Below are 24765 nucleotides of genomic sequence, written 5' to 3' on the forward strand. Positions count from 1 at the left end.
GAGAACTTTTTTTTCTATACATTTTGAATTAATGCAGGTTTTGAATTTGGCTCACCGTACATAAGTAATTAAAACGAAATTTATATATTAATTTACTTTTTTTTGATATTAAATATAAAACTAGTTTTTTCAACGGAAAGTAAGGAGCAACATTAAAACTTAAAACGAACAGAAATTCCTCCGTATATGAAATTGGTTGTCCCCTCCGCAATCCCTCGCTCTTTACGCTAAAGTTTGACTCTTTCTCTCAACTCTTCTTTTTAAAATAGTAAAAACTTTAGCGTAAAGAGCGGAGCGTTGATCAGGAAGCAGCCCCTTTCATATACGAAGTAATTTCTGTTCCTTTTAAGTTTTAATGTCACACCTTACTTTCAGTTAAAAAAAACTTTGAATCAATGCATGTTTTGATTTTGGCTCTCCGCAGAGGAATAATTAAAACGAAATTTGCATATTTATTTTTTTTGGCTAAATGGATTTATCATAGTTTTTATCGAATGATTTTGAGAAAAAAAGAGTGGGGGGAAGCCTAGTTGCCCTCCTATTTTTTGGTTACTTAAAAAGGCAACTAGAACTTTTATTTTTTTACGAATGTTTTTATTAGTAAAAGATATACGTAAATTATAAATTAGCCTATGTAACGAACTTTTGTATTCTCATGTTTTATTACATATATGAGGGGGTTCACCCCCTCGTTAGTACCTCGCTCCTTACACTAAAGCTTAAATTTTGTCCCAATTCATTAAGAATGACCCCTGAATCACAAAAGCCGTAGAATAAATAGTTGAAATTACTAAAAATACTTTATCGTAAAGAGCAAGATATTAGGAGGAGGTGAGCCCCTCATTTGCGTAATAATTTCTGTTCGTTTTAAGTTTTATTGCTGCTCCTTACTTCCAGCTGAAAAAACTTTTTCATATTTATTTTTTCATTGTTTTTGCTAAATAATGCTAGAATATCCTGCTCCCCCTTCATGGAAATTTTCTTTCCCATGACAAATTCCTCGATGGAAAGTTCCCCCAACATATCCCCCTCTTCTCAACCCCTCCCCCCCAACCAAAAAATCCCCCTGAAAACGCCTGTACACTCCCCAATAACCATTACTATATGTAAGCACTGGTCAAAGTTTGTAACTTGTAGCCCCTCCCACGGGGACTGTGGGGGAGTAAGTCATCCCCAAAGACATAGTTATAAGGTTGAATGAATGACATAGTGAATGAATGACATAGTTTTTGACTACGTTGAATAAAATGGCTATCTCAGAATTTTGATCCGTTGACTTCGGGAAAATAATTAGCGTGGGAGGGGGCCTAAGTGCCCTCCAATTTTTTTGGTTACTTAAAAAGACCATTAGAACTTTTAATTTCCGTTAGAAAGAGCCCTCTCGCAACATTCTAGGACCATTGGGTCGATACGATCACCCCTGGAAAAAAAACAACCCAAACAAATAAACACGCATCCGTGATCTGCCTTCTGGAAAAAAAAATACAAAATTCCACATTTTTATAGATAGGAGCTTGAAACTCCTACAATGGGGTTCTCTGATACGCTGAATCTGATGGTGTGGTTTTCGTTAAGATTATATGACTTTTAGGGTGTGTCCCCTATTTTCTAAAATAAGGCAAATTTTCTCAGGCTCGTAACTTTTGATGGGTAAGACTAAACTTGATGAAACTTATATATTTAAAATCAGCATTAAAATTTGATTCTTTTGATGTAGCTATTGGTATCAAACTTCCATTTTTTAGAGTTTTGGTTACTATTGAGCCGGGTCGCTCCTTACTACAGTTCGTTACCACGAACTGTTTGAAATGGCTTTCTCGAAATATTGATCGGACGATTTTAAGAAAAAGAGTGGGGAGGGGGCCTAGTTTCCTCCAATTTTTTTGGTGACTTAAAAAGGGCACTAGGGCTTTTAATTTTATTTACGAACGTTTTTATTATTAATAAGTAATTATTAGTAATATTTTTATTACGTAAATGAGGGGGCTAACCCCCTCGTCCATACCTCGCTCTTTACGTTACAGTTTGAATTTTTCGATTGTTTTAAGAATGACCCCTGACTCAAAAAGTGTTTAATTACAATAAATAGCTCTTATGAAAGCAGTAAAAAAAAACTTTAGAGAAAAGAACGAGCTATTGATGAGGGGGTGAATATACGTAATAATTTCTGTTCGTTTAAGTTTTAAGGCTGCTCCTTTTTTCAGTGGGAAATCTGGCACCCCCTTCATGGAAAATTCCCTTTCCCATGAATAATTCGTCCTTGAAAAGATCCTTCTACAATACCTCCTCCACCCAGCCCCCCCACCAGACCTTCCTGAAAATGTCTCTGTACTTTGCAAAAACCAATACTATATGTAAACAGTGACCAGAGCTCACTAATTTTAGCCCTTCCCGCGGAGACTTTTTGAGGATTAGGTCATCCCCAAAGACATAGTCATTAGATTTTTCGACCATGGTTGTCTAAAAATTTTGATCGGGCGACTTTGTGGAAAATATAAGCATGAGAGGGGGCCTAGTTGCCCTCTAATTTTTTGGTCACTCAAAAAGGGCACTAGAACTTTTAATTTTCGTTTGAATGAGCCCTCTCACGATATTCTAGGACCACTGGGTCGACACGATCATCCCTGGGGGGAAAATACAAAAACAACGAATAAACACGCATCCGTGATCTTTCTTCTAGCAAAAAATAAAAAAATTCCCCACTTTTGCAGATAGGAGCTTGGAACCTTTATAATAGGGTTCTCTAATACGCTGAATCTGATGGTGTGATTTTATTCGGATTCTATGAATTTTAGGGGGTGTTCCCCCTTTTTTCAAAAATGAGGCTAATATTCTCAGGCTTGTAACATTTGATGAATGAGACTAAACTTGATGAAACTTATATATTTAAAATCAGCATACAAATCCAATTCTTTTGATCTATCTATTGGTGTCAAAATCCCGTTTTTTAGAGTTTCAGTTACTGTTGAGCCGGGTCGCTCCTTACTTACAGTTTGTTATCACAAACTGTTTGAGAGTGTAACAGTTGAACCTATATTGTCAAAACCTTGATAGGTGTTTTAGCAGCTGCGATACAAGGGTCACAACTACGGAGTGACACTTGCAACGTCACAAGTCCACAGTTTGAAAAGGACTTGCATATTATTGGTACCACTTTGGAGGTTACTTGTCAGACAATTCGTAGCAACGAACTGTTTGACAGGAGTGATGCAGCTCAATAGTAACCGAAAATCTAAAAAACAGAGTCTTGATATCCATATATACATCAAAAGAGTCGAATATTGATGCTTATTCAAAATTTATAAAATTTGTCAAGTTTAATGTAACCCATCAATAGTTACGAGCCTGAGAAATTTGCCCAATTTTCAAAGAGGAGAGGGGACAGCCCAAAACATCAGATAATCAATGAAAATCACACCATCGGATTCAGCATATCAGAGAACCCTACTTTAGAAATTTCTAGTTCCTATATATAAAAACGCAGGATTTTACATTTTTGCCGGAAGAAAGATCACGATTTGTTTGTTTTTTCCCTCAGGAGTGATTCTATCGAACTAGTGATCCTAGAAGATCATATGAGGGTTCATTTAATCGGAAATCAAGAATTCTAGTGCCTTTTTAAGCGACCAAAAATATTGAAGGGCAGCTAGTACCACACCCCACCACCACCCCGCTCGTTCTTCACCAAAAGTCACCCAATCAAAAAGTACGTGGTAACAAACTGTAGTAAGGAGCGACCCGGCTCAATAGTAACCGAAACTCTAAAAAATGGATTTTTGATACCAATAGTTACATCAAAATAATCGCATTTTAATGCTGATTTTAAACATATGAGTTTCATCAAGATCAGTTATACCCGTCAAATGTTACGAGCCTGAGACAATTTGCCTCATTTAGAAAATAGGGAGAAACATTCCCTAAAAGTCATACAATCTTAACGAAAATCACACCATCAGATTCAACGTATTGGAGAACCTTCTTGTAGAAGTTTCAAGCTCCTATCTACAAAAATGTGGAATTCTTAACGAAAATCACACCATCAGATTCAACGTATTGGAGAACCTTCTTGTAGAAGTTTCAAGCTCCTATCTACAAAAATGTGCCAGAAGACAGATCACGGATGCGTGTTTATTTGTTTTTTTGTTTTTTTTTTTTCCAGTGGTGATCGTATAGATTCTGTGGTCCTGAATGTTGCAAGTGGTCTCATTCTAACGGAAATTAAAAGTTCTAGTGCCCTTTTTAAGTGACCAAAAAAATTGGAGGGCCCCTAGCCCCCCCCCCACGCTCGTTTTTTCCCCAAAGTCACTAGATAAAAATTCTGAGATAGCTATTTTATTCACCATAGTCAAAAAACCAAACAACTATGTCTTTAGGAACGACTTACTCCCCCGCAGTCCCCGTGGGAGGGGCTGCAAGTTACAAACTTTGACCTGTGTTTACACATAGTAATGGTTACTGGGAAGTGTACAGGCGTTTTCAGGGGGATTTTTTTTGGTTTAGCGGGGTGAGTTGAGGGGGGGGGGGTTACGGGGAGGATATTCCCATGAAGAAACTTCTCATGGGGGAAGAGAATTTCAATGAAGGGGTTGCAGGATTTTCTACCATTATTTGAAAAACAATGAAAAAATAAATATGAAAACTTTTTTCTACTGAAAGTAAGGAGCAGCATTAAAATTTAAAACCAACAAAAATTATTACGCATATGAGGGGTTTACCTCCTCGGTCTACCTCACTCTTCACGCTAAAGTATTTTTAGTACTTTCAACTATTTATTCTACGGCCTTTGTGATTCAGAGGTCATTCTTAAGGAATTGGGACAAAATTTAGGCTTTAGTGCAAAGAGCGAGGTATCGACGAGGGTTGAACCCCTCATATACGCAATAAAAACATATGAATATAGAAGTTCATTACGTAAGTTAATTCGTAAGTTACGTATATATTTTACCAATGGAAACGTTTGTAAAAAATTAAAAGTTATAGTTGCTTTTTTAAGTAATCAAAAAATTGGAGGGCAACTAGGCCTCCTCCCTCACTCATTTTTCTCAAAATCGTCCTATTAATTGCAATTAATTGATATGCAAATTAGATTTTAATTATTTATGTGCGGAAAGCCAAGATCAAAACATTCATTAATTCAAAAACGTCCAGAAATTAAATTAAAAAGATTTTTTAATGAAAGTAAGGAGCAGCATTAATACTTAAAACGAACAGAAATTCCTCTGTATATGGAAGGGGCTTTTCCTCCTCAACGCCCCGCTCTTTACGCTAAAGTTTCTTACTGTAAATAGAGTTAAGAGAAAGAGTCAAACTTTAGCTTAAAGAGCGGGGCGTTGAGGAGGAAAAGCCTCTTTCATATACGGAGTAATTTCTGTTCGTTTTAAGTTTTAATGTTGCTCCTTAATTTCATTTAAAAAAACGTGTTTTTTTATTGAATCAATATTTTTAGATAGCCATTTTGTTAAGCATAATCTAAGAATCTAATAACTATGTCTCTGAGGATGACTTGACCTCTGGGTCAAGGGCTATGAACTTTGCCCACTTTTTACATATAGTATTGCTTACTGAGAAGTATTCAGCCATTTGTTGGGGTTATTTTTCGGCAGGGGGTAGTTTGGGATGATTTTTATGTTGTTTTCTTTTAGGACAGGGAGTTTTTTTCAACTGAAAGTAAGGAGTAACGTTAAAACTTAAAACGAACCGAAATTTCCGCGCATATGAGTTTTATTGGCCCTTCTTGCTCGGTTTTTACGCTTAAGTGTTTTTAGAATTTTAAAAAAGCTGATTATTCTAATTAAACGGCCCTTGTGTTTCAGGAGCCATTCTTAAATAATTGGGACAAAAAGTCAAACTTTGGCGGATAGTGCGAGGTATTGTGGAAAGAGCAGCCCCTCGTATAACTAATAATTAAATAAAAAAAACAAGTTTTTTGAAATGAAGGTTAGGAGCAACATTAAAACTTAAACGAACAGAAATTACTCCGTATATGAAAGGGGCTTTTCCTCCTCGACACCCCGCTCTTTACGCTAAAGTTTTTTATTGTTTTAAAAAGTAGAGTTGCGAGAAAGAATCAAACTTTAGCGCAAGGAGCAGGGTGTCGAGGAGGAAAAGCCCCTTTCATATATGGAGTAATTTCTGTTCGTTTTAAGTTTTAATGTCGCTCCTTACTTTTATTTCAAAAAACTTGTTTTTTTTCTTTAATTTCTTGAAGTTTTTGAATTGATGCATGTCTGATTTTGGCTCTCCGTACATAAATTATTAAAATGAAATTTGCATATTAATTCTTTTTTTGGCTAAACGGCTTCCTCTTAGTTTTGATCAGACGATTTTGAGAAATAAGGGGTGGGGAAGGAGGCCTAGTTGCCCTCCAATTTTTCGGTTACTTAAAAAGGCAACTAGATCTTTTAATTTTTAACGAACGTTTTTATTAGTAAAAAATATACGTTACTTAAGAATTAACTTACGTAACAAACTTTTATATTCTTATATTTTTGATTATATATATGAGGGGATTGGTCCCCTCGTTAATACCTCGCTCTTCACACTAAATCTTGTTTTGTCCCAATTACTTAAGAATGACCCCTGACTCAGAAAGGCCGTAGAATAAAAAGTTGACATTACTTAAAAAAATTTTAGCATAAAGAGCGAAGTATTTATCTCCTCCTAAATACCTCGCTCTTTATGCTAAAGTATTTTTAGAACCCCTCATATGCGTAATAATCTCTGTTCGTTTTAAGTTTTAATGCTTCTCCTTACTTTCAATTGAAAAAAGTTTTTCATGTTTATATTTTCATTGTTTTTTTTTTTTTTGTTTTTTTTAATAGTAATGCTAGAAAATCTTGCGCCCTTTTCATTGAATTTCTCTTCCCCCATGAAATATTCCTCCAAGGAAAAGATCCTCCCATATAGCCCCCTCCCCTGAACCCCACACCCAAACCAAATAAATCCCCCTGATAACATCGGTACACTTCCCAGTACCCATTACTGTATGTAAACATTGGTCAAAGTTTGTAACTTGCAGCCCATCCCCCAGGGACTGTGGGGGGTAAGTCATCCCCAAAGACATAGTTATTATGGTTTTCGACTATGCAGAACAAGATGGCTATCTCAAAATTTTGATTCGTTGACTTTGGGAAAAAAATGAGCTTGGGAGGGGGTCTAGGTGCCTTCCAATTTTTTGGTCACTTAAAAAGGGCACTAGAACTTTTTATTTCCGTTAGAATGAGCCCTCTTGCAATACTCTAGGACCACTTGGTCGATACGATGACCCCTGGAAAAAAAACAAACAAACAAATAAACACGCACCCGTGATTTGTCTTCTGGCAAAAAATGCGAAATTCCACATTTTTGTAGATTGAACCTTGAAATTTTTACTATAGGGTTCTCTGATACGCTGAATGCAGTGGTGTGATTTTCGTTAAGATCCTATGTTTTTTAGGGGGTTTACCCCCTATTTTCCAAAATGAGGTAAATTTTCTCAGGCTCGTAACTTTTAATGTTAAAGACTAAATTTGATGAAACTTATATATTTAAATTCGCATAAAAATCCAAATCTTTTGATATATCTTTTAGCATCGAAATTCCGTATTTTAGAGTTTCGTTTACTATTGAGCCGGGTCGCTCCTTACTACAGTTCGTTACCACAGACTGTTTGATTTCTATTTGTTTTAAGTTTAATGTTGCCCGTTACTTTCAGTTGAAAAAACTTGTTATTTTTGTTGTTTTTTAATCACTTAGCCCTAAGATGACTTTGAAAAATCACTGAAAGAACTGTATGTGTCAAGATCCGTTATCGGAAAATAAAAATTATTCATAATTTGACTTTTATACGTATACGTGTAAACTGCTGATTATGAAAAAAAGCTAGAAAACTACTTTGCAAAATTTTCCAAACATAGATGAGTTGTGTCTTATTGCTTTATTTCTATACTACAACCAGTGCTAATACTGCTAACAACTAATTGCTACACTAAACCATCTGAGGTCAACACAGTGTATGCATGTTTCTTTTTAAAAAAAAAAAAAAAGTCAATTTTCTATTTCCCAGATAGATAGGCCAAAAGCAAAATCTTCAGCAGGCTATCATCCTTCATCCTAAAATTTAATTTTAGAAAAAGGGCGAAAACTACAAAAAATGTGATTGTGATTAAAATTATGTAGTGAAATTCAACGTAACTGAAAATAAATCCAACGTAACTTAAAAAATTAGAAGGAGGTTGCAAACCCTCATTTGAAAAAACAAGAAATTTGAATTTACTGAAGTAGAATAGCGCGCAGATTTTTTTATTTTTTTTTCAACGCGTACAACTGAAAGTAAAGAGCAGCATTAAAACTCAAAACGAACAGAAAATATACCATATATGAAGGGGTTACCCCCCTTCTCAATACATAGCAACAAGAGCAAGGAATTGAGGAGGGGTACAACCTCTTCAAATAAGGAATTATTTTTGTTCGTTTTGAGTTTTAATGCTGTTCTTTACTTCCAATTGAATAAAACTCTTTTTTTTTATTTAGTAGAACTAGTGGTCGTGGAAAGCCAGGACGGACTGATTCGAACAGACATTTATAGTTATATTGCCCTTCCTAAGTAACAAAATGTGCTAAGGACTATCCAAGGAATCTCACTAAAAACAAAAACATTTTAAAATAATCACTCGAATTTCTATATAAGACACAATGATTGATCAAGTAAATTTTTAATTTAAGGACATTAAAAGGCATGCAAGTGAGGTGTACGGCAATAAAATTTTCATATCAGACTTTCAGACATATCCTGGTACCCACTTACTTCATTCTACGAGGCATTCGAAGCTTCACAAATTATAAAAATTTCCCCAAAATTAAAAAGTCAGGAGATACTGTTTTAATCTAAAATAATATTTCTGTTTCCTTAGCCTCCGGAAGAATTTTTGTTTTTGTCCCCATTCTGACTCCATTCCAAGTTTTAAATAAAAAGCAATTCTTACTTCACGCAACGACAATCTCAAAAATGTTTAATATTTCTAAATCGGTTTAAAAAAAATCCATTATTATTGAATTTCTAACAAGAAATTGGTGGTTTCGTCTCCTAAACGTTGCTTCACTTAGTTTTAGTTTCCGTAAGCCTTAGATTTCTTTAATTGGAGGCCTGGCAACTTTAGTTTTGGCGAGTATTCAATCAATTTTATTCATTTCCAGTTATGCTTTTCTAGCAGTGATGGTAAGCTCTTGCGTAGTGATAAATGTGTATTTGCCCACTAATTATATAAATGATCAATCGGAACAATTATTTGCGCAAGCTTGTGAGAAATCGCATGCATATATTTGACAGGTTCAAAAACTTAATATCCCTTGTGTTGTTGCTGGGGACTTTAACTGTGATGCTAGTTTTTATGAATCAGTAGTATCACATCGTGCTTCTATTCTCTGTGGTATTTTTTCTGATGAGCTTTTTTTCAGACGGGAGAGACGAGTAAGCACTGCTGCGTTACCAGAAGAGGATTTAAGCGATCAGAAAAAAAATCTTTTTGGATTGCTTGCAGACTTCCGAAATAGGCTAATGGGCAGAGAATCTCAGATAAAGAAAAAATCTGAAGTTGGTATGCTTATTAAAAATTTTTACATAACGAAGTTATTACTTATGAGAACCAAATTCTAGTATAAAAAATTAATGTGAGATGTTTCTTTTTAGCAAAAACTCCAAGAGACTTTTTTAAGCTGATTTATACTGAAGCTAGGTCTATTAAAATTAAATACTGATTAAAGTATCACTCAAATAGTTGAGAATAAAACAGTTTTATGGTTTTTAGGATTTTTTTTCATCTAAAATTTGTAGGGTAATTTAATCATTTTACATAACAGAGCTATTTACTTTTCAGAAATATATTTAGTATAAAGTGTGACGTCAAATGTTTCAATAAAAACTTTTAAGGCTGATTTACATCGAAAATGCATCTATTGTATGATGGTTTAATCATGGGTTTAAATACCCCCCAACCAACTCAAATTAAAATTCCCTCTTGTTTTAGAGAAATTAATTCGTTTACTCTATTAGCCTTCACCCAGGGCTGGATAAAGAGTGATTAGAGCGATTGGGCTCAATCGAGCCCCAGGCTTGAAAGGGCCCCGCACTGCCATCAAAATGAACAGTTTTGTTAGAAAATTTGAAATATTCTTAACAATTCTGGCAAGTATAGCCTTTCAGACTAAAACCGATAAAAAAAATAACCCATATGATATCAACAATGAATCACTGGATTAAATTTTGTTTAACGGTTAAATTCAACAACTAACGGATTAAATAGTTGAGCAATTATGTCGATTGAAACTGAGCACGCAAGGAAATTAAATTTTCAAACAGTTTTAGAAGAACTTATGGAACAAAAACCTAGAAGTATGTAAATTCATGTATTCATATCCGGTGATGTAAGTTTCAAAAGGCATGTTCAAAAGTTTTATAATATCTAGAGGACAAAAACGCAAATTAACATAAGCTGAAAATGAAGACAATAGAGAAACACAAGCTCAAATTCACAAACCAGACCATCAAATGAAACAAGATCAAGAGAATGAACTGATAAATTTCAATGCACGGATGAAAATGAACAACCTAGACCATCCAAAGTGACTAGACTGATCTGAGCAATTAAGGCAAAGGGCATTGAAAAAAAATGCCTGAAGCAATGATAAACGAAAACGAAGAACAAAGAACTATGTTGTTAGAATGCTTAAAAAAACGAAAATTATAACGATTCAAGAGCAAAATTGAAGAACAAAGGAATACGCGGTTAAAAGTTAAGTCGCAGTGACAACTACAGCGGCTCAAAACGAAATTAAAGAACAAAAACACGTGCTCCTACAAGAAGTTTGGCAATGAGTATCAGAACGAATTGAAAATGAAAATGAAGAAAAAGAAAAGTATGGTTAGAAGATAAGGGGCAGCGAGAATTACAAACAACAGCCGGAATAAGAACGTGTTAAAATGAAAGTGAAGAACAAAGGATTGTTGAGTTTGTAGACACACAAAAGAGAGTATCAGAACATTTCAAAAATGACAGTAAAGAACAAAGTACTATTCTGTAAGAAGTCAAGCGATAGCAAGAACCAGAACGAGTCAAAAATAAAAGTGAAGAAGAAAGCAAGTTCAAAGCGGAGATCTCGCAAGGAGGTTCCACATATTGGTGGAACCATTTCAGATGTGGTCCATTGACAAAAAAAAGCTGGAGCTGTGGGGAAAATCTTATCCATAGTGAGTGAAAACACTTTGCTTGTTTGAAGCACACACTTGAAGAGCAATAGCCTCTTTATAACAAAAAAGAACGTATTGCGAGTCTTTCAGACTTGAAATATCGATTCAATTAACGTTTTCAAGACTACAATTCAATTGTGGCACTGTTTGTCTTATCTTTTTTTAGAGATAGGTAATGAAGAATAATCTACGGCCGTTATACAACATTGTGAAGACAAAATTTTCAAATTTATTAATTTTCAAATTGTGAAGGATTGATTTCCATAGGGATATTTCATTTAAATTACTCACTTCAAGCATTCGAACATTTGGCTTGTTCAAATACCTAGACATGAGCGAAGGCAATGTTCAGCTTAATTCACCCCTGCGAAATTTCATTTTCCACTATGAAATCATCGAAAATAAATACAGAACTAATTAACTGACGAACGTTTGGACAACCGTATTTGAATTGCCACTACAACCTATGACCCTATAATTAAAAAACTGATGGTGACATATGAGTGTCACCTCTCGCATTGAACTAAGTTTTTCTAAGTCAAATATTTTATTAATTTTTTAACATAAATAAGAAGTGTATATTTAAAGATAAACGAATATTTGTCATCTGCCACTTGGTAAGGTAGTCCACGCTAAGGTTTAGTAGCTGTACGGCTGCTCAGTAACCTAAAAGCTTGACAACAACTGATCTAGATCGTAATTAAATAAAAAAAACAAGTTTTTTTAACTGAAAGTAAGGAGCAAAATTAAAACTTAAAACGAACAGAAATTACTTCGTATATGAAAGGGGCTGCTTCCTCACCAACGCCCCGCTCTTTACGCTAAAGTTTTACTCTTTCTCTCAACTCTTCTTTTTAAAACAGTAAAATAACCTTCCCAATAACCATTACTATATGTAAGCACTGGTCAAAGTTTGTAACTTTTAGCCCCTCCCACGGGGACTGTGGGGGAGTAAGTCGTCCCCAAAGACATAGTTATAAGGTTTTTCGACTACGCTGAATAAAATGGCTCTCTCAGAATTTTGATCCGTTGACTTTGGGGAAATAATTAGCGTGGGAGGGGGCCTTGGTGCCCTCCAATTGTTTTGGTCACTTAAAAAGGGCACTAGAACTTTTCATTTCCGTTAGAATGAGCCCTCTCGCAACATTCTAGGACAACTGGGTCGATACGATCACCCCTGGGAAAAAAAACAAACAAAAAAACAAATAAACACGCATCCGTGATCTGCCTTCTGACAAAAAATACAAAATTCCACATTTTTGTAGATAGGAGCTTGAAACTTCTTCAGCAGGGTTATCTGATACGCTGAATCTGATGGTGTGATTTTCGGTGTGATTAAGATTCTATGACTTTTAGGGGGTGTTTCCCCCTATTTTCTAAAATAACGCAAATTTTCTCAGGCTTGTAACGTTTGATGGGTAAGACTAAACTTGATGAAACTTATATATTTAAAATCAGCATTAAAATGCAATTCTTTTGATGTAGCTATTGGTATCAAAATTCCATTTTTTAGAGTTTTGATTACTATTGAGCTGGGTCGCTCCTTACTACAGTTCGTTACCACGAACTGTTTGATTACATACTGGTTCCTCGAGTTTTGTCTGACATACTGCAACGTCTTTGTAAACGCAGACAAAAACGCACATCATTATGATAGAACTCTGGTCATAAAAGCAAATTAAACCTTATTTATACCACCCAACATTCACAGTTATGCTATTGATGAATTATAACTGGTATGAATATAATTACAACCGTAGCAATACCATGGGACAGTTGAATATTAATTTGTAAATTACAAAACATGTTAGGCTTCTGAACCAATTGACTAGTTTCACTGTCAATAACTCTGACCAAACAAAGCAAAATGGATGATATCAAGACCAATTAGGGTTTTTGAACACAAGCTTGAAAATTTGAAGGCGGTCCTAATATAAGGACGACTGATCATTGTTGGAAAAATTTTTTAAAAATACGAATTACCATTAATATTAATTTACGAATTACCAAGAATTACGAATTAATGAGGAAATAGATAATCTAACCAACTAAATGGAAACAAACTAAACACTGAGATGGGACAGACAAGCCTTGAAAAAGCTCTCGTTGGAGATGGGACAGAGGTTGGAGATGGGAAAGCTCTCGTTGGAGATGGGACACTGAGATGGTACAGACAAGCCTTGAAAAAGCTTTCTCGTTGGAGGCTTTCAAAAAATGTCAACTGTGTTACAGCAAAATCTCCAAAAGGATCATATACTTGTTTAAAAGTTTTAGTTTTCAGTTGAATGCCTTGTGGTTCAATTTCGATCCAAGAGATAGGTTCAAAATGTTCAGCGTTTACACCAATTTTCACCGTCACCGTTTTTAAAAATTTTCATTGGTTTTATAATTTTTTTCAAACATGAAATAGGTATTGTTGATATAGGTATTTAGGCATATACAGAATATATTGTTCATAATATTTTTTTTATTAGGAACCCCCTCCCATTGTTCTGTATCCCCTGGACACAAAGAGTGTCCAAAATAAACATTTAAAGCGAAGAGCTAAACTAGGATAAAGGATTGTTTCTCCACTTCTTCTTGTTTGGAAGCCCTTGCATCGATTTTCATGTCAACTCAATCTAATTTTCTAAATAGTTGTAATCAAGTTCAATTCAGCAGTAAAGGAAAAAGATAATAGTAAATATTTGGCACTTGATCAGGGTTCAATTAGCTAGAAATTCTGGAATGGATCAATTAATTCTAAGTGATTTGCAGTTTCTCTTGTGTAGCCAACGTTCTTTCTTTTCGTATTTCTGGAATCAATCCAAATTTCTAGAAATGGAGAATACCCAATGGAAGTTTCACAATAGTACTTCGATTGTTACAACTATAAAAATGCAAATTACTACAATCAGCAAAAGTGCTTGAGTTTCAGAATAGGATCTTTGTATCTTTCTAATCAAGTCGTTTAAGATTTTCTACTTAGAAATGACCCAGAAACTCTAAGGAATTAACGTTTGATCGAGGAAAAAAAGAAACTAAATATGTAGGTGTAAAGAAGTATCTCAGCTAGGTTCTGTATTCGGTTTTACTTTACAAAATGGTTTTTATTTCATATACATTTTATTATGGATATTTCGTTTATTGTATCCGTGAATATGGCCTAAGATAAGACCATTAAACATAACAAATGACAAGTGTCCAAATTTCAAGCAAAAAACTGGGTAAACCGTGGTTTCTGTGTACTTTTAAAGACCCTTTGCCCCCCCCCCCCTGAATAATTCTCCAAAGAAAATGAAAGCTAGGTTCCATAAAAGAGTTTAAATTTCTCTTCCCCCCACCCTCATATAGATAACATTAATCATTTTAATTAATACCCACGTATACAAACATATGTATTAAAAAAATGTATATATATATATATATATATATATATATATATATATATATATATATATATATATATATATATATATATATATATATATATATATATATATATATACATATATATATACGGTAGTAAAGACATGACTAATTATATAAAACTACAAAAATAAGTAGGCTGCAATAGAAGAATTCACATAAATAGTCATTTTGATACTGCCCATGATATTTGTCTCTAACGCTGAGAATGGTATCATTGATTTTAGGTGCAGTAATAGCTGTCTCCTAAAGATTAGCGTCTAGTAAAGATTCAACCATAGTCCACTGCAATCAAAAATTCTAAAACAAGTTTCTCAATGAATTTTTAAATGTAAAAAAATTCCACTTGAATATGATTCAGGAACGGTAACTATTGTCCGTGTTAAACTTCAAAGTAAAAAGTATAACGAGAACGGAGTTATTGGAATTTTGAGCAAGACCTAAGAGAAGAAGAAAGACCTGACCTCTACCTCGAAGTTAAAAAAAAATCCATTTCAGCGTGTGTTTCACCAGGGTTGTATCCAAGATTTAGTTGTTGTTTTTTGGGGGGAGGGGGGGGTCTAAAAGGATTACTCAGGCTGGTTACAAACAACTTTAAAACGCATCACAAATTTGTTTATATTCATTTTTGTCATATTTTATGAGTCGGGTAAAAAATTCAGGGAGGGGGTCAATCCTTCCCTCCCCCTGGATACGGCCTTGTGTCCGATTTTCTTTCCTTTTTTTTATTAAGGAGTGCATCGAATGGTTTTCACTCTCGCTTTGTCAGCATCTTCTCTAAAGTATCGTGACCCGAGTAATCATATTAAAGCAAAGGAATTTGCCAAAATGAAATGTCCAGTACAAACTAATTGCCGAATGTCGTGCCAAAAAGTCAATTGTCTCAACAATCAATAATTTAGTTATTGGCTCCCAGTCTTGCGGGAAAAAATGACGTCTTTGAGATAAACCAATTAAAAGTTAAAAATGATTGCTTTTGAAATACCAAGATGGCAGAAGTGCTTTTTTCAAACTTTAATCGATTGTTATGAGACAGCGAATGAATGTCTTGAATAGTATACTAGAAAATGATTTTTTTATATCATACTATGTATAATATATATAATATATTCTCATATCTATTTTAATTTTTATCATCTGTTTAACCCTGGAATGCTGTCGCTTCGTAAGTTTTACGACCGCCAAACTATTTTTCGGGATTCCCGTTTCGACAGTATCACATCGGCTGGCCATCTCCGAATTTTCAATCGCATGAGCAACTTCTATCGCTACTACTCGTAAGGTTGAGCATTAAGATGAAAATTTCAAGAATTATAGGAATATACAGGTTATCGAAAGGGCATATTGACAATGTAACGGCAGTGGCAAATTATATTAAGTTCAGTAGTAATACCACTGCTGTGACTAATATTACAGATATGCCTAGGGATATGAAGGTGAAATTTTCAGAGAACAATTTCCGAAAATATCTGTTGTACGGATGGCAACCTGCCATCCATATGCAGGTTGTCAAAAGGCCATATCAGCAATATCTTAAGAACAGTTACGTGTTTGAAATTAAAACTTACATCCCTTGTTCTGGGGATGTTGAACTAACCAAAAGATAATATTTGCATCATAATACTACTTCTTCTACTACCACAACTACAACTTACTGCTATTACTACTTCTGCTATGAAAGCTAAGACTGTTACTACTAACTCTACTTCTACTGCTACTACTATAACCACTGGTGCCACAACTACTGCTAATAAACCTAATAGTATTAAGGCGAAATTTTGTGGCACTATTAAATCTGTACCGACAAACACACTATGTCCACATAAGTTGTCAAGAGGACGTATCAGCAATGCTTCAGGACCAGTTTAGGGTATTAAGTTGAAAATTTTATCGTGTGTTGAATGGGATGTTGAAAACAAAACAAATGTGCTATGTGCATACATAGCACAACAACGATTGAATCGTAGTTCTACGATTCAATCGTACCTTGAACTACGATTGAATCGTAGTTCAAGGTGAAAACATCTGTCTAGAATTAGATACCATAAATTTCAAACCAGTAAGCTTTTTCAGTGAATTTAATTCCTGCGAAGCTAGTTAGATTTCGCAATACCTGGCAAAGGATTAAAGTTCGTGATCTTGAGTAAAATTATTACTCAGCATTTCAGTAAGTGAGAGATAATCCTATGGTCATAATTATCAAATCATATAGACTCATTTAACCGGCTTGGATACGGACTTAGATAAGATTAAATAAAAAAAACTAGTTTTTTTAACTGAAAGTAAGGAGCGACATTAAAACTTAAAACGAACAGAAATTACTCCGTATATGAAATGGGTTGTCCCCTCCGCAGTCCCTCGCTCTTTACGCTAAAGTTTGACTCTTTGCCACAGTTCTACTTTTTAAAACAATTAAAAACTTTAGCGTAAAGAGCGAGGGACTGTGGAGGGGACAACCCATTTCATATACGGAGTAATTTCTGTTCGTTTTAAGTTTTAATGTCGCTCCTTACTTTCAGTTAAAAAAACTAGTTTTTTTTATTTAATTTCTGAACGTTTTTGAATTAATGCATGTTTGATTTTGCCTCTCCGCACATAAATCATTGAAATGAAATTAGTATATTAATTTTTTTTTTGGCTAAATGGCTTTCTCTTAGTTTTGATCAGACGATTTTGAGAAATAAGGGGTGGGGAAGGAGGCCTAGCTGCCCTCCAATTTTTCGGTTACTTAAAAAGGCTACTAAAACTTTTAATATTCAACGAACGTTTTTATTAGTAAAAAATATACGTAACTTAAGAATTAACTTACATAACAAACTTTTATATTCTTATATTTTTATTATGTGTGCGAGGGGGTTTGTACCCTCGTTAATACCTCGCTCTTTACACTAAATCGTAAGTTTTGTCCCAATTCTTTAAGAATGACCCCTGAATCAAAAAGGCCGTAGAATAAATAGTTGAAATCACTAAAAATATTTTAGCATAAAGAGCGAGGTATTTATCTCCTCCTAAATACCTCGCTCTTTATGCTAAAGTATTTTTAGAACCCCTCATATGCGTAATAATCTCTGTTCGTTTTAAATTTCAATGCTATTCCTTACTTTCATTTGAAAAAACGTTTTCATATTTTTTTTTTCATTGTTTTTTTATAGTAATGCTAGAAAATCCTGTGCCCTTTTCATTGAATTTTTCTTCCCCCATGACATATTCCTCAAAGGAAAGATCCTCCCACAAAGCCCTCTCCCATCAACCCCGCCCCCAAACCAAAAAATCCCCATGAAAACGTCTGTACACTTCCCAATAACCATTACTATATGTAAACACTGGTCAAAGTTTGTAACTTGCAGCCCCTCCCTCAGGGATTGTGGGGGAGTAAGTCATTCCCAAAGACATAGTTATTATGGTTTTCGACTATGCTGAACAAAATGGCTATCTTAAAATTTTAATCTGTTGACTTTTGGAAAAAATTAGCATGGGAGGGGGCCTATTTGCCCTCCAATTTTTTGGTCACTTAAAAAGGGCACTAGAACTTTTCATTTCCGTTAGAATGAGCCCTCTCGCGACATTCTAGGACCACTTGGTCGATAAGATGACCCCTGGGGAAAAAAAAACAAACAAATAAACACGCACCCGTGATTTGTCTTCTGGCAAAAAATACAAAATTCCACATTTTTTTGATAGGAGCTTGAAATTTTTGCTATAGAGTTCTCTGATATACCGAATGCGATAGTGTGATTTTTGTTAAGATTCTATGACTTTTAGGGGATGTTTCCCCCCTTTTTCCAAAATAGGGCAAATTTTCTCAGGCTCGTAACTTTTGATGACAAAGACTAAATTAATTGAAACTTATATATTTAGAATCAGCGCAAAAATTCGATTCTTTTGATGTATCTTTTAGCATCAAAATTCCGTTTTTTAGAGTTTCGTTTACTATTGAGCCGGGTCGCCCCTTACTACAGTTCCTTACCACGAACTGTTTGAAAAGAAAATAATTTGGTATTTCGGGGCTTCTGACATTATTACTGCTTTGTGGAAGTTAGGCTCAAAATTGAAAAAGGATTATATTTTTTCTCTGGGCCCCTTCCACCTCTTAGTTCGTTTATTTTCCCGTTAGTTTTCACCTGTTTTCGCTTTATAGTTGTGTTATCTCTTAGCAGTTCTTTCGTTAGTTGAGTTATGGCTGTGGTATATATGTTTTATCGCTCGTATAGTTGTGTTATTTTCAAATTATACTCCATAATAGAGAGGCTCCGAACACCCAGTATTGTATATTAAGCACTTAATTTGACGTTTTTTTCTAACGTGACCAGATTCGTCCTGCGACCTTTTCATTGAATTTTTTTCCCCCATGGCATATTTCTCCAAGGAAAGATCCTCCCACATAGCCCCCTCCCTCAACCCTACCCCCAAAACCAAAAAAATCCCCCTGAAAACGTCTGTACACTTCCCAATAACCATTATTATATGTAAACACTGGTTGAAGTTTGTAACTTGCAACCCCTCCCCCAGGGACTGTGGGGGAGTAAGTCATCCCCAAAAACATAGTTATTATGATTTTCGACTATGCTAAACAAAATGGCTATCTCAAAATTTTGATCCGTTGACTTTGGGAAAAAAATTACCGTGGGAGGGGGCCTAGATGCCCTCCAATTTTTTTGGTCACTTAAAAAGGGCACAAGAACTTTTCATTTCCGTTAGAATGAGCCCTCTTGTGACATTCTAGGACCACTTGGTCGATACGATGACCCCTGGGGAAAAAAAAAAAAAAAACAAACAAATAAACACGCACCCGTGATTTGTCTTCTGGCAAAAAATGCAAAATTCCACATTTTTGTAGATAGGAGCTTGAAACTTCTACAGTAGGGTTCTCTGATACGCTGAATCTGATGGTGTCATTTTCGTTAAGATCCTACGACTTTTAGGGGGTGTTTCCCCCTATTTTCCTAAATAAGGCAAATTTTCTCAGGCTCGTAACTTTTGATGGCTAAGACTAAACTTGATTAAACTTATATATTTAAAATCAGCATTAAAATGCGATTCTTTTGATGTTGCTATTGATATCAAAATTCAATTTTTTAGAGTTTTGGTTACTATTGAGCCGGATCGCTCCTTACTACAGTTCGTTACCACGAACTGTTTGATAAGACTAATTTCTGCCTGTGATAATTGTGTGTAACGTTATGCATTCGGGAAAGGATTATTCAAACGGACATTGTGCAATCGCTCTGGAAAAATGGCGAGCGGAGAACTTGTTTATTTGCCAGTTTTGAACTTTTTGCAGTTTAGCCGAAATAATGGTGTTGATGATGATCTTATTATTCGGCATGCCTTGGAATTCTCCGATGCAGCTGCTGTTGCGGCTGCAAAATCTGCTTTATGGAACAAAGTTTTGCCTGGAGAAATTTGCCCAAGACCTGCTGGAAATAAGGCTACACAGAGTCATTTACGTGATATTCTTGAGCTATTGGCGAAATGTGATTCTGAAGATTTAACCGTACCTACGTATGTTATCTTGTCAGCTAACGAAGTTCCTTCGGTTCTTGACCTGACGTTTTCACATCTATCCTCGAAGCTCACGCGAATGGAAAAAGTCCTTAATGCTGTTGCGTCTCGTGCGGAAGTTTATGATAACCATTTTCCGCCCCTTCCTCAACCTATTGAACCAAATGCCCTAGCTACTATTGTGGTTACCAAGATCCCTGCTTCACTTGACAATCCAATCAAAAGAAAAGAAATGCTGGATAAAGTTACTGGTCATGAATGTGTTTGTAGTGCAAAAGCAAAAAAAAGACCAACTGATCGTTCATATAGACAAATCTGCAGTGAATGACTTTTGCTCTTTGATTAAAAATACGGTAACATCTTGTGCGACTAAGATTGTCACAAAAAAATACTTGGAATTGCTAAAGGAATTCCTCTTGACTTTGATGTTGACCAATTCTGCAGTGAGCCAGGCATAGCATCAGCTAGTCGTCTTGGTGCCTCTACAGTTGTCAAGACTGAGTTTACAGATCTATTGTCAAAGGCTCGGCTGCTAAAAACAGGTCTAAAAATCGGCTATGAACTTGTTCGAGTTTCTGAGTTTTTGACCCTACCTAGATGCTGTCACAAGTGTAGATGCCCCAGCCATATCCAGTCCGCCTGTTCCAGTTCAAATCCAAAGTGTGCAATCTGCTCAGGGCCTCATGTCTCTACGAAAGACTCTCCCTGTAAACTCCCTGCGAAATGTGCGAATTGTGGTGGTCCGCCTGTGTCGTTTATCCTAAAATGTCAAGTCCTTAAAAAAGTGATTTTTGCTGCCAAGTGATGGCTCGCTCGATATCCCTACTCTCTTTTAATATTAATTGCACTAAGGATAAAGCCTCTGTGATCGACGAGTTCATAAATGACTACGATATAGTTTGCTTACAAGAACACCTGCTCTCTTCCACCAGTTCCAGTTTCCTACAACGAAGTACATCGCGTCAGTTATTTCTTATAAATGCCCGCAAAACTTTTGGCAGGCCCTCTGGAGGGCTTGCATGTTTTTGTGAAGCGGAGTTTAAGTGATCTAAATCCGCTTGCTTATGCTCGAACGATCATTTTCTTGCCATCCAGTTAGGCAATACTTTTATAATTAACACTTATTTGCCACATAATGCACGTGGAATTGATTCTATGACTCGGTTCCCTAAAGCTTGCTCCTCGTTATGCTCAGCTGTGAAGCAATTTGCTGATTCCAAACTTACATATCTGATTGTTGGCGACTTGAACTGCAATGTTTTAGATAACTCGGTCAGAACTGACTGCTTGTTAGATTTAGTTCCTGATTATAAAATTGTGCCAAAGGATCAGTCCTATACTTACATTCATCATTCAGGAAGTGTATCAAATATTGACCATGTAATCTGTTCGCCAAGTCTCAGTATTTCTGAAGTGCATGTCCTTACGGATGAACAAGACATTGATCATATGCCGATGTCATTTACGTTTTCCCTATCTGATGTTCCTGCGTATTCCTCTATTCCTAATCCCTCACGGTGTTTCGACAAGTATAATTGGAATCGTGGAAATATTGCCCTTTACAGTGTGACGCTTGCTACACTACTTAGTTCTATTCTTATTCCGTTCATTTGCTCCAGACGTGGGTGCCTATGAAAAATGTGGTTGCCGATATTAACCTGCACTATTCACAAATTATTTCGTGTTTGAAAAACGCTGAGTATTGTGCTGTCCCTTGTGAACGAGTTAGGCTAGGGACTCGTCAACCTATGTGGAATAATGATTCAGAGTTGAAGTCGATTAAGAACCGTGCAAAGTTATGGTTGCGTATATGGTCAGAATCCGGAAGGCCTGCTTCTGGTATTGTTTTCAGTATTAAAAATCGCACTAAATCTGCTTATAAGAAATACATTCGTGCAGTCCGATTTCGGGGTCTTGATTTTCCATCAAATCCAAGTGATTGGAAGAAAGTTTAAAATTCTAGTAGAATTAGTAGTGATGGTCCTAGCAATTATATTTCTAAGTCAGCTTGGGAATCGCATTATACTGCTATTTTTTCCCGGATTAACTATGCAGTTCATTCACATTTTTCAGCTGTTTTGAAACGTATGCTACCGTCTGCTCTATCTTAGTAGGATATATTACCGGTATCCGCTGATTCAATTTACCTGGCTATTAAAAGGCTTAAGTCTAAGTCAGTTGACACCGATGGAATATCAGTGAATCATTTAAAACCTTATTGCCCCCCTTTAATATCGCATTTTCAACTACTTTTTCGAATGTGTTTGCTTTGTGCTGTCGTGCCGGACAGTTTCTTGTGTGGCAAAGTTACTTCTATTTTAAAAAGGGGGAAAGATCCATTTTCATGTTTATCTTATCGTCCTATCACTGTTTCTTGTACCTTAAGCAAAGTCCTTGAGTATTTACTTCTCCCTTCTATAACAGATGATATAAATTTTTGAGTTAACCAATTTGGTTTTCAGCGTGGTCTGGGATGTCAGTATGTCCATAAAGTTCTTTCTACTCTGCTTTCTCATGTTTCCGGGAAGAGCTATGATCTTTATTTTTGTTCTTTAGATCTATCTAAGGCTTTTGATTCTGTAGTTCACTCCCAAGCCCTGTTTTCTTTGCTTAAATGTGGAGTTAATGTTTCTATTGTTTCTTTATTAAAATTTTGGTACAGTCATTCTTTCCTTCATATTAGATTTTCTCCTTCTGATTCTTCTATGTTAAAGATCTCCGTAAGACAAGGTGTGAGACAAGGTGGAGTTTTATCTCCATTAATTTTCAAAATCTGTAGTGTTGATATTTTAAATAGTCTTCCAACAACTTACCTTTTAGGTAGTTCCAATGTCTCATATCTTGCTTATGCAGAGGATATTCTTCTCATTAGTAGAACTAAATCTGGGCTTTCCGCTTCTGTTCGTTCTATCTCTACTGCTTTCTCGAATGTAGGTCTAATCCTTAACCTGAAACTTAGAACGTGCAGAAATCAACATGAGTAGGGGTCAAAACCCTATGCATTCCCAAGGCCAGAGCACGATTTGCACGTTACTGAACAAAAATTAATGTTATCACTTTTATAACTTAAATCACGTATTATTAACATTTTAAGGAATAAATATCAGAATATGTACATTAAACTGACTATACCCATTCATTTGTATTTTTTTTAAGTAAAGTGCAAATTATGTTCTGACCTTGGGAAGGCATAGGGGTTTTGAGCGCTACCAATGTTGATTTCTGCTTGTTTTAAGTTTGACTCGGTTATTTATTGTAATTTCTGTTCGTTTTGGGCTTTATCGTACCCAAACATTTATTCATCGAGGCTAACTTGTGGAAGTTTTCGCTTCGTAGATTATTTGATTCTGTTTTCGCTCATTTTTTATTTAAAGCAGTTTCTAACTTTTCTTTGAAAAACTTATTTTGTGGAGCAATATTTTTGACTGATCTAAAGTAAATACAATACGACTAACTTGAACAAATTAATAACAAAACAAACACAAGGGAAAAAAACAATTGAAATACTTTAAACATTTTGCACATTTGAACAATAAAACATATCTGAGATTATCTGACATATCTGACAATATCTGACAACTGAACCCAATCATGAATAAACTTCCTCCTCAAAACTCCAAATGCAACTTTTTATGAGAATTCAATATATACGGTTACACCAACATTGTAAAAAATCTTGCGGTTGTTTTACTAGAAAGATAGATACAATCGAAATATCAAATTATCTCTCGAACAAGAATCGAAGATGAACAAATCCAATAAGAAAATTGAATGTAAAATAAGAAAAGATCAAAAATCGCATATGAACCAAATAAGAATAATAAAAAAAAACTATATTTCTTATATCAATAGCATTCAAAATGGACATAAACTTGACAGATAAAGTTGGATTTTATATCCTTCCATATCAATATTTCTTATTCACTAAAAAGGCAAATTTTGTTTTTGTTACCGTATAAAAGTAAGATGCGTACTAAAATGATTTTTCAAAATTACAATCTATTGATTCGAAATAAGAATCGAAAAATCCTCTAATATTTCTTATACCAATAGCATTCAAATTGGGGATAAACTTGACAGAAAAGGTACTTTATTTCGTTTCATTTTATTCCATAAAAAGGAATTTATTTTTCTTTCCATTTTTTTGTCACGTATTTATTTTTTCCTTTTTATCTTAGTTGCATTGGTTGTGGAAGAGCTTGAATTAACTCCCACGCAGTATAGACCATCAGAATCCCCCCAAAAACTAGCTGAGATGACAGGATTCACGCCAAAACAAATTAAAGAAATGTACCGGGCATTCAAGAGTGAATGTCCTAGTGGAGTTGTCACGGAAGCAAAATTTGCGGAAGCTTTTTCCAAATTTTATCCAACAACTGGTAATTTAAGTTCAATTATTATATAACAGTGAAAGATTTTGGTAATTAGAGGAGAATTTTCGGAAGCTTTTTCTAAATTTTATCCAACTACTGGTAATTTAAGTTTAATTATTATATAACAGTCAAAGATTCTGGTAATTGAAGGAAAATTTGCGGAAGCTTTTTCCAAATTTTATCCAACTACTGGTAATTTAAGTTCAATTACTATATAACAGTCAAAGATTCTGGTAATTGAAGGAAAATTTGCGGAAG

At 35.1% G+C, this 24765-nt stretch overlaps 2 protein-coding genes across 2 annotated transcripts in view; one reads left to right on the forward strand and one right to left on the reverse strand.

The window, feature by feature from the left end:
- Positions 1–22966, reverse strand: part of LOC136025353 (tyrosine 3-monooxygenase-like) — a 224749-nt gene extending 201783 nt beyond the window's left edge. The window contains exon 1 of the mRNA XM_065701291.1: positions 22948–22966. The gene's annotated coding sequence lies outside the window, so the exon portion shown is untranslated. The remainder of the gene's footprint in view (positions 1–22947) is intronic.
- LOC136025354 (uncharacterized) overlaps positions 1–24765 on the forward strand; it is a gene marked incomplete in the record, with an annotated part of 67882 nt that overhangs the window by 19727 nt on the left and 23390 nt on the right. The window contains 2 exon segments of the mRNA XM_065701292.1: positions 9436–9575; positions 24313–24513. Of these exon segments, the coding sequence (XP_065557364.1) occupies positions 9436–9575; positions 24313–24513 (341 nt within the window).

This window comes from Artemia franciscana, chromosome 3 (genome assembly GCF_032884065.1).
Source record: "Artemia franciscana chromosome 3, ASM3288406v1, whole genome shotgun sequence".
NCBI classification, from domain to species: Eukaryota; Metazoa; Arthropoda; class Branchiopoda; order Anostraca; family Artemiidae; genus Artemia; species Artemia franciscana.